This window comes from Pituophis catenifer, unplaced genomic scaffold (genome assembly GCF_029215685.1).
Source record: "Pituophis catenifer annectens isolate HBS135680 unplaced genomic scaffold, rPitCat1.0.hap2 SCAF_2, whole genome shotgun sequence".
Lineage (NCBI taxonomy): Eukaryota > Metazoa > Chordata > Lepidosauria > Squamata > Colubridae > Pituophis > Pituophis catenifer.
In genome coordinates this window covers 156,430,932-156,447,448 of record NW_027256882.1, presented here as the reverse complement: position 1 = coordinate 156,447,448, position 16,517 = coordinate 156,430,932, and the positions used below count along the sequence as shown (strand labels likewise).

General features: G+C 41.3%; 1 protein-coding gene across 2 annotated transcripts in view; it reads right to left on the bottom strand.

Annotated features, from left to right (window-relative positions):
- Nucleotides 1-446: 446 nt before the first annotated feature.
- Nucleotides 447-16,517, bottom strand: part of BAZ2A (bromodomain adjacent to zinc finger domain 2A) — a 48,005-nt gene continuing 31,934 nt past the window's right edge. The window contains exons 18-29 of one of the 2 annotated variants that reach the window (XM_070937825.1): nucleotides 16,218-16,277; nucleotides 15,887-16,031; nucleotides 13,478-14,055; nucleotides 12,188-12,413; nucleotides 11,466-11,621; nucleotides 11,219-11,382; nucleotides 10,017-10,300; nucleotides 7,139-7,271; nucleotides 6,603-6,749; nucleotides 5,603-5,850; nucleotides 5,207-5,350; nucleotides 447-4,482 (exon numbers count right to left, since the gene is read on the bottom strand). In XM_070937825.1, coding sequence (XP_070793926.1) covers nucleotides 4,314-4,482; nucleotides 5,207-5,350; nucleotides 5,603-5,850; nucleotides 6,603-6,749; nucleotides 7,139-7,271; nucleotides 10,017-10,300; nucleotides 11,219-11,382; nucleotides 11,466-11,621; nucleotides 12,188-12,413; nucleotides 13,478-14,055; nucleotides 15,887-16,031; nucleotides 16,218-16,277 — 2,454 coding nt within the window. In that variant the 3' untranslated portion in view covers nucleotides 447-4,313. Of the gene's footprint in view, nucleotides 4,483-5,206; nucleotides 5,351-5,602; nucleotides 5,851-6,602; nucleotides 6,750-7,138; nucleotides 7,272-10,016; nucleotides 10,301-11,218; nucleotides 11,383-11,465; nucleotides 11,622-12,187; nucleotides 12,414-13,477; nucleotides 14,059-15,886; nucleotides 16,032-16,217; nucleotides 16,278-16,517 lie in introns of both variants that reach the window. The other variant, XM_070937826.1, reaches the window with a different exon arrangement.

The following is a 16,517-nucleotide window of genomic DNA, read 5'->3' as shown; positions in this document are numbered from 1 at the left end:
GCATGGCAGACTTAGCTCCCTTCTCCACCGCTCAAGAGGGAAGAGATGGAAGGCCAGGCTGATCTTTTCGTTTCAACTCAAAAGGCAGGAAGACAGAAGAAAAACCGGAGGTTAACTGCAAAGACTGAGCTTTTTTTTGAGACGTATGTACAAAAGCCTAGTTTTAAACCAATTATATTTACTATAATTTTTTTTAAAAAATTTCTTGGGCCCCTGCAATTTTGCTAAGCATGAGTTATGAATTTATCAAGCGTTTGATTCAACTTTAACAGCTTCTCAAAAACAATATTCTGAAGTCTTGCCAGGATTGAACCCGCATCTAATTGGCCTAGCTGTCTTTTAACTGGCCCCAGGGTGCATTGCATAAGGGCAGAGGAGGGGAAGACCAAGCGGATGCACCCCCCAAGCAGGGATGATCACAGAGAAAAGACAACATTCTCAGGCGATTTCTTCTCTATCAAACATTGGGTTGTTTTTGTTTATTCTTTGAAACTTGACAAGCACTCTAACATCTGTACTTGTGGAAACATCACAAGGAAACAAACAAGAATTCTAGACTTTTTTCTTCCTTTTAAACCTTATTAAAAATGAGGTTGGTCCTAAAAATATAGAAAGAAATCAATTTAAATTCACAAAAAACTGTACATTATCAAAAATTCACTAAAACAAACACATTTGGTTATTTCATATAAAAAAGTTTGATTCCCCCCTCCCCTTCCTGCTGTTCAGAACATCTCACAGGATGATGGGTTAGTTGGTTCCTTTCCAATACCAAATTAAGATGAAAGGGGAAGAAAAAGCCAGTGGTTGAATGATAAGGCCAATTCTAGTTGCAATTCTTAAATTAAATTCCAAAAACCATGTAACTTTCAATAAACAAGTTTTTTTTTTATAAACTGATTGAAAAGACCATATCCCTTAATGAAGATCAAGATCAGGTCAAACCTGGATTCCTTCTTTTAAGGAGTGTGAGGCTCTGAATCTATAAATCTAATGTTTCTATAACAAAAAAGAAACCCCAAAACCAAAACCATGAAACTCTAAATTAAAAACCAAAAATTAACACCTCCAACTCTAGAGTTCTCTCATGACTGATGAAAAAAACAAAACCAAACCCAAATGATCCAGAAAAAAAGAATTACTAAAAACCCACCAAAAGAAGTTTTGTTACAGCACATTTAGATAAAATATAAATATTTATGCATAATATAAAGTCAGTTTCAAATAGACTTCAACTCTACCTCTTTATTTTAAAAGCCAAAAAACAAAAATCCCCAAATTTAAAATAAAATAAAGATTGAGGTTATTTGATATAAAAAGGCTACGTTTTGTTGAAAACAATTGGGAAGGAAAGTGAGGTTGGGGTGGAGGAAGCACAGTAAGGGAGGTTTCCGTCTCCAGGTTATATCACCTGTGGTTACATTTTACTTACATCAGTGCTCTTGCAATTGGATTGGTTGACGCGGATTGAGGCGAAAACACACACGTGCACACACACACACACTCACACATACCCTTATGTCACTCCGATGTAGCAGAGGTGGATATCGGGGAGAAAGCCATCTCCTAATAGGACCCTGCCAGCCAAGTGTCTGCCCCAAGTGATACCCGTAATTATAATGGTTTGAGGAGCCAGGCTGGATATGAAAGCAGCAAGGGAGGAAAGGTTCCAGGGGGTGGCTTTCTACGCCTCTGATCCACCGAAAGTGGTGGAAGAAAAATGGAAGAACCAAGTTGTTTCCTCTGAACAGTCAACCTATACCTTCTGGAGGGTGCATCGGAATAGGTCTTGCCCAATCCCCTGCTTCTGGGAGCAGAAACTGGCCAAGGGCTGAACAGCAGGCCCCTCGTTGTAGTGTGCCTGGGCGATGGATTTCTCCCAGTCTGCAGCTCCTGAAGAGAGCCCAGGCCAGGGAACAGGTTCTCTGGCAACTCTCGCATTCGGTGGGATATGGGATCTCGTGGGACATGTTGGAATAGAGGCTGCAAACAGGCCTCAACCTATCATCAAGGAATGACTGAGAGAGAGGTTACGCTGGGACTGAAAAAGAATTGGCCAATTTATCCTGCCTTACGTTCAATAAAAGTTTTCGGGGACAGTTTTTTGATTTTTCTTTTAAAGGACCAACCAGCCAACTGGCAAATGCACTGGCATGCATGTGTGTGCATACACACATATACATACACAAGCACGTATGGAGATGGAGCTTTTGTTGTGACCACAATCTACTTCTTGCTTCAATAAGAGACAAACAAGGGAGGGAATGACTTAAGAGGAGATTGGCTTCAACCACTATTTGAATCTGGCAAGTCTCTAGCACCAGACACCCAAATGCACAGGAACAAACGACAAACTGGTAAAAATGATGTGCAGGAAAACTATTATGGTTGGACTAAATCAAAATTTTGCTTCCTCCTTTCAAAACAATGTTCAAATATAGAGTAAATTAAAATATTCACACGTGTTATGTGTATAAATTAAATACTATATAGAAAATGTAGACCAAAAAGAAAAAGAAACATGTATAAACAGGTCTGGATCTTTAAACAAGTCAGCTATGGATATTACACAAAGATGTCCAGCTGAGCACTGCTCTGTTTCTAATTTTTCTGCTTCCTGTTTAAAGGCTTGAAGCAATAACTTGTATCCCACATCATGAGACACAAAAGATTTCTATTTTGCCTTCACTTGCCTTATAATCCAAAGCTGCATTTAGGCTAAATCTTAGCTTTGATAATCAAAGAAGGCTGCACTTTAGATCACATATATTAAAATATGGTGAGGAAATAGAAACCTAACATAGAAGGAAACAGTGACAATCCTCTATCATCTTGTTGAGGTCCAGATAGCTACTGAAGAATGAAAGGATTGTATTCCTTCCATTACAATGGAGACAATCTCACAACTTTCTCAGAAGGGAAGCAACCTTACGATAGATTATGGTAGTCACATGCCAAGGCAGGAAACAAACAGTCCTGCCACACATACACAGAGATGGCAGATCAAGCTTTGTAGACGGAAGCTATCCCTGAGGAATAACACTGGGGCAGAGTTGGATGAGGAGAGCTGTGGGCATTCAAATAAGGATGAGATCCCATAATATGATCTGCCAGAAGAACTGGCATCAACCATCCCAAAGCCAGTTCCTCTAAGGATGCTGACTGGAGGAGCCCAGTTTTGCAAGCTTGTTTACTTTGGTCCCCCATAGCCCTGTGAGTCCTTCCAGCATATTGCCCTCTATTGGAGGGAAAATGAACTGTATGAACATTAGACAGAGGAACTTCTGACTATAGTAATTTCATTGACTGCCCCTGTGGAGAGATCAGGAGGGGGAAGAGTGTAAAGGTTAGTCCAAGTTAACCATCATTTGCACACCTAGAGAACAATACAATCTGAGTGATACCGGCTGCTTAGTGGATAACTGCTGTGTGAGTTATTTGCATTATTTCCGTAGAAATAAAATTTGGAGTAACTCAGTATCTCTGGGCAACTGTGGGTTGATGGAAATTAATCTAATTGGGGAATATAACCCCATTCACTCCTAACTTTTCATACAGAGGCTCGTATTTGGATACCTCTCCGGCGAAGGGGGCATCTTCTTTGACTAGAAGGACTGAGCACTTTCAAAGGGAGTGCACCCTCATGGGCAGAGCTCAACATCCTTTCCCAATTCACATACCAACTCTAAACTCTACTCTTGGGTTTAGAAAAGGAAATCGGGCTAGAAAGAAAAACATGGCCGCAGAAATGAAAGCTCTTCTTAAAGGGGGAAAGCGGGTGGGGGTGGGGGTGGGGTGAGGCAGAGTTGGGAGGGGCAAGGGGAAGAGAAGCAGCATGTTTTAGTTTTGTCAAGGTTGTCATTCCCAGAGGCAGGAGTGATCTGCTTTTATACATTTCAATGAGAATCTAAAAAGGAGGAAAACCTAACGTCCACATTACTGGCCATTAATGCATGGTACTGACACTGCACAGAAAAAAAGTGTTCTTACACATTCACTAAGAACTATTGCTATTATTAAATAGCCCCAGCTAAGGTGGGGATGTGGGTGGTTGTTGTTGTTTTTTTCCATTTTGAAAAAAGGAGAGATATATATATTTTATTTGGCTTATACAGTCAGAGTTTGTGTTGCTTGGAGTGAAGAGAATCAAGGCGTGATGTTAAATGCCAATCCAAGTCCAGTCATTGTGAAGGGGAAAAAATTAAATCAGCAGGTAGCAAGATGAGCTCCAGAAGAGACAAGTGTGCAGCCCAGGGTAAAAGGGGAGGCACTTTCCCCTTTGGCTCCTTGCACTTTTCCCCGTTCTGCCAGCTTCATGGGTTTGTCTCGTGTTTTCCCTGATAAAATTCCTCCCACCGGCTCTCAAAAAACTGGCGCATGACCAGCCCCGCCTTGCCCACCTCTGACTCATCTTCATTAAAGGTCCGGCAGTTCTCAAACACCAGGACAGCATCAGCAGCAAACTCCTCACAACTGCTATATCTGTGGATGACAAAAAGCAAGGGTGAGTGTAAAAGTACAGCACTGAGACACAACAGTGCCTATTATTGAGAATTTCCTTTTTTCAATAGCTGCATCCTCCTCTTTTAATTTCTTCTCACAACTGCTGCCAATTTTTGGCACATCTTTCTGAATTTAAAGTAGGCCATATATAATTACATTTAGCAACTCCCCAATACCATCCCAGTCTGACAGGCCTCTCTTCAAATAGGCACTAGAATGTTCTTGCCACAGCATCTCTCTTTCTAGAAGCTCTGAAGTGGACCACCAAGATAGCTAACCCTACTTCTCCCAAAGTGAGAGCAATGGAAATCCCTGCCCCCATCCTTACAGAAAGCAGCCCCGGCCATTTGGTCTCATTAGATCTCCCCAGGATTACCCTCCATCCTCCACCAGTTGCACAGCCCTGAAAAAGATGGGAAGTGCAAGTATTCTCTGAGGAAACAGCAGTTATTCACTTACTAGGAACAAGCCAGCAGGTCTGGAATGTTACATGGAATCACAGAATGCATATCCTAGCTCTAACCAGAATAAAGGTATTACTTAACTATGATATAAAGATGCTCCTTACAGCCCCTTTATGTAAACTGAAACAGTTACTTAAATGATCACTTACTGACAGCTGTATCTATTGATAGGGAAATCGAGGGAAGGAAAAGGAGGGTCGCTTGGCAATTCCAAATGCCTTGCCCTGCCGTGTACTCACCCACCACGCAACAGCCGGGCCCTCATGGTGGCAAAATCCATGGGAGTCTTGATGATCTTCCGGTAGCCAGGCACCAGCCGGGGGTTAACAGGCTCCAAGAAAGGCCAAGCAGCTTCATGGGATTCCATCTCCATCAAGATGATCCTGACAAAAGAAGAGCCAACACTGAGTGGCACTAAAGGGCATTCGTAAGTCTGGCCAGAAGCGAGGAGTGTTATTTGCCCTCTTTTAATCAAGAAAGTCACTTTTAAGTGACAGCTCTCTCTGTCTCTTTCTCCCTATTAATTTTTGCCAATGCATAACCTGAACCCCTGTCCCCACCTTTTCCAACACTCTCTGGGAAATATGTTCCATAAGCCTCTCCCTAACCCTAATTTGCAGAGGAGAAACACCTACTCGCAGAAGGTCAGGTCAGCGCTCTGGCCTCGGGGAGACACTCTTCTTCGTTTGGAGGGAGAGAGGCCTTCACCTGAGTAGCGAGGGGATGTATTTGCCAGGATACTATGCTGTTGGGAGGTGGCTACAGCTGCTGCGCGAGATCGAGGGCTGAGCTCTTCCTTTCCCCCAAAAGGCCCAGAAGTACCACTTTTCCGCTTCTTCCCCCGTCGTGGAGAGCCATACTCGTCTTGATATCCCCCTTGCATCTGCATCATGAAAAAGTTGGGGAAGGGAAAGAGAGAAGAGAGAAACTAACATCAAGTCCTAGACTAGGAGTCCACTTCAGTGAAGTCAATTGTTCTGACCCAGCTCTCCAAACACGACAAACCTTCTGTACTTGAAGCAATTATTCCTTTATTAGGAGCGCCAGCAGCCCCAGCAAAAAGTTTCTCTTTCACCACAGGCTAACAAGTCTGTCCAGCAGGGAGATGAATAGTTGTCTGCCACATCTATTCATCTCCGCCTTCTGCCTTTTATCCCCAGAGCTAGGGTGGGGATCGGCCCACAGATTTCCACTGCTCTCCTCTTCTCTGCCTTCTGCGCATCAGACACTGGACCCAGCTGTTCCTCCTCTTCCTCATCAATCACCTCCAGATGAGGCTGTTGACTCTCCATCTGAGGGCTGACGGATGGCCCAGACTCGGCCTCCGCCTCCGCCTCTCTCTCTCTCTCTCTCTGCCAGCTCCATTCCCCCCTCGGAGCTCTCAGGTTGCCTTGATGCTGATCCTGACTCCCACGCCTCCTCCTCTTCTGATTTGGCTGCTGGAGGAGGCCGACAGGCCACAACATCAATGCTATCTGTTAGTAAACATGCCAGTTTCCTGACAGGGAAGCATCATACTACATGCCACCCTTTCTCCCCTGGAACATGAAGGCACCCAGTAGAAACAAAAGAAAACCTTGCCAACCCAGGAAAAATCAAGGAGACAAGATAAAAGGCATCATATGGAGTGAGTACCTGAGCGATGCAGAGAGAGCAGAACCAATCCCCATCTGGCACCTCCATCATCTTGGGTCGATGGCAATAGAGGTGGCAGCCACGGTCACAGCTATCACACAACAGCAGATTCTCATCATCATCCCCTTTTCGGCACACAAGGCAAGTCTGGAAAGCAGAGAAGACAAAAATAGATAATGCCAAATCTCTTCATGAGGTGAATAAGACACTCTAACAGGATTTCCTATTCTCTTTCCCTAAAGTGAAGCCCCTTCTCACCCCCAAAGGTGAGCTCCTTCTAGATAAAATTCAAACAGGCTAAATCTTTGCTTGGGACACATCTCTTTCAAACAGAGATACCATCCCATAAATCCAACAACTTTTTTTTTTTTTGGCTCAGCCACATACATGCCAATAACCAAGCCAGAAGAAGAATCATTAATACTTTTTTCTGCACCGAAGCATTTCACACGTGACTTAACTGTCTTGGATATCTCCTTTAGACTTGGTTATACTTCCTACCCTAAAACTCTCTCAGTCCAATGCCCCTTCCTCACCGCTTTGACGACCGATTTCTCCCATGCTATAGAGCGCTCCAGTTGGTAGATGCACAAAGAGACTTGTGCTGCACTATGGCATCTTTCCAAAGTCTGGCGCCACATTCGCATCCGTGGTGTGATTTCATATGTGCTGCACAAGAAAAATAATTGTTAAATGAGGAATATCAATTTCAGTCAACAAAATATATGATTAGTGAAGTGACATCAAAGAACCTCCTTTGTAGAAGATCAATTTTGGTCCCACTATTCCTGGGAAGCCTCTAAGAGATAATGAAAGGATGGTGATGGGCTGCCCACAGCCCGAGTACAGTTTTTTTTTTTAAAAAATAATCCTACTCTATTTAGATGCAGCAATACAATTTGTGTTCTAAAGACCACCACAAAGAACTTCTAGATCAGAGACTGCCTTTTCTGGGTCACTTAAACTCCCTTTTATTTTTAGTTCCCAAAATATTCCAAAAGATTAGTTCCTAAAATGCCTTAGCTCATGAACATGTACAGTATCTTTTTAATAAATGTTAGCCATTTGAAGAATGCTAACATTTTCTGGCAAATTTAAAATATTACTAAATTAAATGCTACAATCCATTGAATTATTTAACAACATACATTATCAACATACAAGTATTATTTTCATATTTTCAGTAGAAAGGTTCCATTGTTTTCACCTGGTGCTACTGTACACTACAAAGAGACCTCAAAAACAAAAACAAAAAAAAGCAAGAAAAATCTCCCTGCAGCTTGATGTGGCTAACCTTGGGGTCTTTACTCTTTTAACACAGAGATACATACAAAACAATGAAAGTGTCAAATCTCCCCACCAAATCTTTCTGTCTTTTTCATTTATTTTCTTTTTATCTTTCCATTTTTTTTCCTCTATGAGTTTGGATATTATAGGCAAAATGCTGCTTTTCTTTTTTCCAACAAGGTTTTGCAGCAAGGGTGCGTTCATAAAAGAGAAGGATAAGTAAGTATTAGAAGATGGGTAGCAAACTGTAACTGAGCCTGGAATTACAGTGGGAAGTAGTTATGATCATAAATTGAGGCACTCACATAACCAGAAGTAATTTTCCAACCTGTTTTGCAACAGTTACTAAGTGATTGCCACGATCTTTTGGAGAACTTCTTTATTTGAATGGGCATTTTTTTCTGGAAACTAGCAAAAGCCTTCAAGAGTTGAAGTCGCATGATTTGCAGAACACCATGGTCATCAAGTTAACATGCTCAAATGTGGTCATGTGATTGTGCCAGGGTGGGGAAAACATTTACGATGGGTGTGGATGCTTTGTAGGCCATTAAGAACCCATTTCATGGCCATCATAATTTCAAGTGGTCATAAAATGACCGGTTGTTAAGTAAGGACTACCCGTACTTGGTTCTATCCCAATAAATTCCGCTCCTCTGTGAATTAGCTGCTATTGCCCAAACAGCAATGTTGTCTTTTCAAATCCTACTATAATCTTAAATCTGGCAATTGGTCTGGAAATCAATCGTTCTAAAAAGTTCATACCATGCCAGTCTACTGAAATGTACCATGTTTTCCCAAAAATAAAATCCTATTTTATTTTATTTTATTTTATTTTATTTTATTTTATTTTATTTTATTTTATTTTATTATTTTATTTTATTTTATTTTAATTTTATTTATTTTATTTTTTTATTTTATTTATTTTTTTATTTTATTTTATTTATTTTATTATTTTATTTTTTATTTTTTAATTTAATTTAATTTTATTTTATTATTTTATTATTTTATTATTTTATTTTATTTTATTTTATTTTATTTTATTTTATTTTATTTTATTATTTTAATTTAATTTAAAGAGAAAGAGCCTTGGTAGTACAGTGGTCTAAGGCACCCTGTTATAAAGCTGGTTATTAAGACCAGCTGCCTGCAATTACTGCAGGTTCGAATCTCACCAAGGCTCAAGGTTGACTCAGCCTTCCATCCTTTCTAAGGTAGGTAAAATGAGGACCCAGATTATGGGGGTAATAAGCTGACTTTGTATTAATATACAAAAGGATGAAGGCTATTGCTTAACACATTGTAAGCCACCCTGAGTCTCCGGAGAAAGGCGGCATATAAATGAAATTTTAAAAAAATAATAATTTAATTTAATTTAATTTAATTTAATTTAATTTAATTTAATTTAATTTAATTTAATTTAATTTAATTTAATTTAATTTAATTTAATTTAATTTAATTTAATTTAATTTAATTTAATTTAATTTAATTTAATTTAATTTAATTTAATTTAATTTAATTTAATTTAATTTAAGGCACCAAATAAGGCACTAAGTCTTATTTTTTTTGGGGGGGAGGGAGGGAGGGAGAAATGTCTTCCACTGACTCACCTCACTTGTGCGCATTGTCCCCGGCCTCTTTTTCACTATCAGAGGCCTTCAGGAACTTCTTTGTCTGGTAAGCCCAGCAAGGCTTTCCTGAAGGCCTCTTCAGCCGATAGCAGAGCTCTGGATCGATCCAGGGCGCTGTTATCGGCTACAGAGCCTTCAGGAAAGGCTTGCCGGCTGTAGCAAGAGAAATCGACTGAGGTGTGCGAGACCTGGCTGCAACTATCTGAAGGTAGGGCAGCTCCATCCCCCCATTCCCACCCTAGTTTAATTTTTACCTGTGCACCATGCAGTGGGCGGGGTCTTAATTAGGGCTTATTTTGGGGGTAGGACTTATATTGGGCGCACGTGTAAAAATCAAGCTAGGACTTACTTTCCGAATAGGTTGTATTTTTGGGGAAACATGGTAAAAAAACCAAATAACTGATTTTGGGATTCCTAACCCACTGTTTTCAACAACTTGGGATATAGAATCATGGACATAAATTTGCCAGTTCAGTCATTAATAAAAGAAGACACTCACATTTCTGTGGTACCCTGCTCCAAGGTATCAGGGTTATTCAGCAAAGCTTTTTCTACCACCACATCATGCAGAGGCCAGAGAGGTTCTCTGAGGTATCTCCGTTCCAAGTTCTGCTCCAGGTCTTCAAGACGGAGCACCGCAAGATCCAGAGGGTTGTTAGATTCACGCTCCAGGGCAGGTCCCTCTCGCCTGTTTTTTACGGTGATGTCTTCCAGGAGTTCTAGTTCACGTTCACAGTACCGCAAGTCTTTCCTAACAGAATCAGGATCTGGGCTCGTCCAGCCCTAGAGGGAAGGCAAAAGATCCAAACCAAAATGATAAATAAAAAATATTCAGAAGAAATATTTACAGCACAACTGTGAACTCTCAGAAGCAATTTGGAATGTTTCCCGAAATAATGATTCAACCCAGTCCTTGTAACTATTCTTTGGTATTTCAGACTATGCTATTCTTCTCTGTTGCTGCCCCTCAGAAGCTTCACTTCAAATAGTGATGACACTCATAGAACAGAAGTTCTCAGTAAGACTTAGGAGGAGTTCTGGTATTCTAGAATGAAGAACACTTCCACAATAAAATCTACTGATCTAAACAAGAAAGCCAAAGGTATGACTACAGGGAAGCAAGTGTTCATGCAACTGTAATTTGCCATGGAAAATTACACGTGAAAAGTAACTACATTCAAAATACTTACAATCTAAAATCAAGTAATATTTTGCAGATTCATAGAGCTGCACAGATTCTAATTCAGTGCAACTGTCTATCAGGAGAGTAACATCTGTAAGTTAAGAATGAAAATTTTTCAGATGGCCTAGCCCTAGATGATTTCTCTAGTTGTCTGAGTTCTAATCCTTAAAACTTAATTTTGTTTAGCATTGAATGATTATTTTCAGGTTGACCTCTGGAATCTAAGCATCCTTCAACACTGGTCAAGTGTCTATGGAGATTCTCAGTCATTCAGGTCATGGTTGCCCCAAAAGTGCTTTTTCAAGAGGCAACTGGACTTTCTGTTTTTTTTTTTTTGAAGATGTTTTGCTTCTCATCCAAGAAACAGAGCTGAAGAAACTTCTTGGATGAAAAGCAAAATGTCTTCAAAGAAAAACCAGAAAGTCCAGTTGCCTCTTGAAAAAGCATCTTTGGGACCCTGGTGAAAGGGCATACCACTGTCAACAGGAGCACAGCTTCCACAGAATCTTAGCACTTACTCGAATCTGTAGATCAGCCATGAGCACCCGCTGCTCAAGCTCTTCCACCCACTGAAGTACTGATAGGTCCATCTCAAGGGCACGCTCAGACATGGACCACTGCACCAGGGCTTCTTGAGAGATAAGGTGGCTGGCAACTTCAGAATGAATCCTGAAGATGGGATCTAGGTAGGAAGGTCATAAAAGTCAATCAAAAAGATCACACTTGTGCTTATAGGCAACGGACCACAAAATAGGTATTTCTTACCATTGGCAGCTCGGGCACAGACATCCCGTAGGTAATCCTTGTGCTTGGTAAGGTGCTTATGTAGGGCTTTCTCCCGGATGCCTCGTGGGTGTAGTACCTCCACCACAGCTTCCAGCTCTTCTGGATCCTGCAACCACCACCAGCCACTCTGCAGCTCTGCAAGGGAAGAACAGAATGAGCTCAGAGCCTGGCGCCTTCCCAAAATTGCCAATGCCAATAGAAGCGAATATCTATGGCTCAGAATATTCTCAGGATATGAACCGTGGAATCCTTGGTGCTCTCTGAGCTTGGTTGTTCATTTGCAGATGTTTTCATTACCCAATTACATCTCATCATCAGTGTGCACTGAAGATGTTGTCTACTTAGCAAGCAAACAACCACTACTAATTTCATCAAGATGCTTGACATCATGGCATATCCAGTGTTATCCACAGTTTGTGTATACTGACAAAAATGTGTGTGTGTGTGTGTGTGTGTGTGTGTGTGTGTGTGTGTGTGTGTGTTAAAAAGCATGTTCCCCTTATCACAAAAAGATTCTTGTACTTTAGTTACTGAATGGGACACAACTTAGTTGTGCATTACCTACACGTGACACTGAACTAATTCTCCCAACTGCTTTTGCAAAACGTAAAACATTATTTTTTTCACTCTCTCTTTCTCTGTCATGCCTTCAAATAATCCAGTATATGGACCAAGAACTTGCAGATGTGTTTGTCACTTACCAGGAGGTATAGGCTGTGCTGTCAACTGTGTCAAATATTTCTGCTCAATTTGTTTGAAAAGTTTAGTGGGAGGACGCCCCCTTCGCCTTGGCTGCCCCAAAGGTTCAAGGGTCTTTTTGGAATTATCCTTGGCTCTGGAGCAAGTATTGTGGACCCTGGAGTTGGAATGCAATGGAGTAGAGGACAGTGGTGGCAATGCTGGGCTAGAGGTGGAATAGCCATTCAGCTGTGGGAGGGAAAATTCAAAAAGCATTTGCATTAAGCATTGCTACAAGAAGCATAACAACGTTTACAAAAGAATAACATCATTAGAGAATTGGAAGGAAGCTTAGAGGATGCTAAGTCCAACCCCTTGATCAGTACAGGATTCTCTAAAACATCTCTGACAGATGACCATCTAGTCTCTGATTGAAGATTGCTAGTGGTCATCTTCATCATCACTTTATTTGGTGTTTTGTTTCACTGGCTGACAGTTCATAGATTCAGGGAGTTAGAATAGAATCAGTTCCTCCTGATATTACTCTGAACCTCCATCCATGTATTTTTAACTCATGTTTAAAGGCTTACAGAGAATAAGTCCTCTCCTTTTTCTGTTTAACGGCCCTTCAGATATTTTAAGACTGCTGTCTTATCTCCCGCTCAGTCATCTTTTCGCTAAGCAAACATAACCACATCCTTTAATTCTCATTGGGTTTGGTTTCCAGGTCCTTTGCCATCAAGGTAATCTTCTTCAGAACTTGCTCCAATTTGTCACTGCCCTTTTTGATCGGTTGTATCTAGAACTGGACTCAGTACCTCACATGGGGTCTGACCAAGGCAGAGTAGAACAACTTCCTTCTGTTACCTGGACTCTTTGCTTCTATTAATGTACCTCAAGATAGCATTTGTCTTTTTAGCAGTTGCATCAACTATTGGCTCAAGTTTAACTTGCGGTCAAGAAAGACACTCAGAAGTTTTTCGCGTGTACTACTGCAAGCCAAGGCTCCCCTACTCTACATTTGTGCCATAGAATTTTCCTACTTGTTTTGTTCTTCTAAAGACATTTAAAAAGAAAAGAAAAGTTAAATGTCTTCCTTACAAAAGCCACACCATTCTTAAGGAAATGAATCTTACATGATACTAATATGTGATCTCCAACCCCAAAAAGTTCCAAGTCTTTGTCTCAGAAATGAATAAAGCTTTACCCCGAACATCTTCATATCTACAGAAACAATTTCCTTCTGCTGATTCACCCCAGGTTAGAAGTGGAGCTTGCATTTCCTAAGGAGAAACTTCTAAGGCAGCACTCACCTGCTGAGCTGAAGTCTTTGACTGGTCCTTGGTAGATGACTTGCAGAGCTGTGAAGTTCGAGAGGGTCGCTCAGTGGAAGGAGCAAGGGAAGAGTCATTGCATGGCATCCTAGGCAGCAAATTGAACCAGGTCACCTGTGTTTCTGTGATACTTTCATCATCTGCTGTAGAGTCCGGCAGTTCGTCTGGGGGTAACTGATCCCCTTTGCCAGGGCTACTGTCTGGGGTGAGCACAGAGCTGTTAAACAATGAAGAGGCTTGCTGTGTCTGGCTGAGCCAAGATAGAAAGGCTGACTGACTGAGGTCGTGCTGAGACTGGCCCAGGGACACTGGATCTTCCAAAAACCCATTGACAGACAAGGGTGTGGGCTCTGGCAACTTGGATTCCAGATGTTCTGGTGGTGACATGCCTATGTTGCCTCTCCACGGCCAACTCCACGATCTTGAAGTTGTGCAGTTCATATAATCAGGATCTGAGGGTGTGTCAGTGTTCTCCTTTTTGATTGACGGTGCTTCATGTTCTTCCTCTTTCAGAGCCTCTCCCTTTTCCAATGAGTTCTTGGACACCGGGAGGGACGCTGCTTGGGGGAACAGCAAAGCAGAGAAAGTTGGGTAACTTTCACCACTAGGTGGTGCTCAAACTTACTGAAGTGAAAGAGGCAACGGAATTTAGATGTCCCAGTGAAGCAACATCGTGTACTACCAACAGCATCTAAACCCCCTTTTTACAACCCTGTAATCCAAGTGGTGGAATTCATTTTTTTTTTTACTACTGGTTCTGTGGGCATGGCTTGTTGGGTGTAGTGTGGCTTGGTGGGCGTGGCAGGGGAAGGATACTGCAAAATCTCCATTTCCACCCCACTCTGGGGCCAGCCAGAGGTGGTATTTGCTGGTTCTCTGAACTATTCAAAATTTCCACTACCGGTTCTCCAGAACCTGTCAGAACCTGCTGAATTTCACCCCTGCTGTAATCCCTTGATTTGGATAGAGTCAGGGTTACTGGATGGAGCTGAGAGTTTGGCCAGATACCCTTCCTGATGCCATACAATGTTCGCAGCAGTTATTTTTTCTTTGCTTCCTAGAAGAAAAGCATCTGCTGCTCCCTAGGATTGAATTCTCAACCTTCCGAATGGGAGGTGTCTTCATCACTAGGCCACCATGCAATTCACTACCAACAGATCTATGCCAATGGAAGTACCTCCCCCTACCCCAGTTGCCAGATACATGTTGCAAGGTAGATACCGTGTTTCCCCGAAAATAAGACCCTGTCTTATATTTTTTTGAACCCTGAAATAAGTGCTTGGCCTTATTGCCATGTGCTCAAAAGCCCGATTGGGTTTATTATCAGGGGATGTCTTATTTTGGGGCTTATTATCAGGGGATGTCTTATTTTGGGGGAAACAGGGTATCAGATTAGAAAAATGACAGAGGGTGTTCCAGAAAGGGCCTGGTGGCTCAGCAGACTAAAAGCATTGTGATTAACACCAGCTGTCTGCAATTACTGTAAGTTCGAATCTCACCAGGCTCAAGGTTGACTCAGCCTTCCATCCTTTCTAAGGTAGGTAAAATGAGGAGCCAGTTTGTGGGGGGCAATAAGCTGACTTTGTATAAATATACAAAAGTATGAAGGCTATTGCTTAACGCATTGTAAGCCGCCCTGAGTCTCCGGAGAAGGGTGGCATATAAATCAAATTTAAAAAAAAAGGGAAAAAATGAGACAAAAAAAAGGGGGGGGGGAAAATGGGACTAAGAAAATATTAAAGTACAATTTTTTTCAACTGACGGCATGGTCTAAGTGTACATACAACCAAAATCCAGAGAGCAATTTGGTCAACCGAGAATGTATTTCAGTGGTGGAATTATTAAGGGAGGCATTGTAACACACTATTTATTTTCTATTCTTCTATCCTAAAAACCAGACTGACATTACACTTCTTTACATTCGTCTTATTAGTTGTTATCTATTGCCAATGGCAGCCATCCTGCTCCTTGGGTACCAGTAATGAAAGATGTATTGTATACAAGTAGTCCTCCACTTACAACTGGTCAATTAACAATGATTAGGAGTTACGTGATAGCATTTTGTGATGCTTTCTGCCATTTTCCAGCAAAAAATGCCCAATGGATAAAATGGATTCGCACTTACAACCATGTGGTTCAGTGAATGATCATGTGGTTCGCTTAACAAATGTGGCAACTCACTTAACAACTACCATAAAAACAGTCACATGGTGCCTCAATGTATGATTGCAATACTTAGTCAAAATTCCCGTACTAATTGCGGTTGTAAATCAAGGACTACCTATACTCAATGATACAATTGAGAATCCAAATGATGCGATCCAGTAAATCCTCCCTCCCTCCCTCCAAGAAGGAACCACCCATACCCACATTCTATGCTCTGCATACCTTCTGAGGCCTCACAGCCTTCTATAAAGATCCCACCTAGGTGGGGCAGGACCCAATACCGCCGTCGATACCGATCTTGCCCAAGTGATGATGCGCGTAACAATTGTGAGGAATGGAGCAGCTTTTTGCGAAAGAACATCTGGCGCTGCAGGAAAAATCAGAACACCAAGAATGTAAAAGGAAGAGTCAGTATTTTAAACTTTAATTATCAGAGAAAAGAGTGACATGTTTCCACCTATCACTCTTATAGGAAACCCCAATACTCACTGCTACATCTAGCAGAAGTTTCAACTCTTCTATTCTATTTATTTTTTCAACACCAAACATTTACCTTGGAAAGTTTTTCAATTTGCCTCTCTAGCTCTGGCACACTGGAAATCAAACTTTCATTCTGTGGAAAGAGGAGACAAGTTAAAACCAGATTCCTGATTACCTCCCCAAATAGGTTTTGTTTTGAAAACACTATACCTCCCAAACTTATAACATCAACACTTTTGATTTTCTTGGCAGTTGAAATGTTTCCTATTAAAAGGCCAAGAGGGAAGTATGACACCTGTATTTGTTGACAACTATAACTCTTTAGGAAAAGGCAAATTTCATTTAAAGACAAAGAAAAGCCCTCTAAGAATTT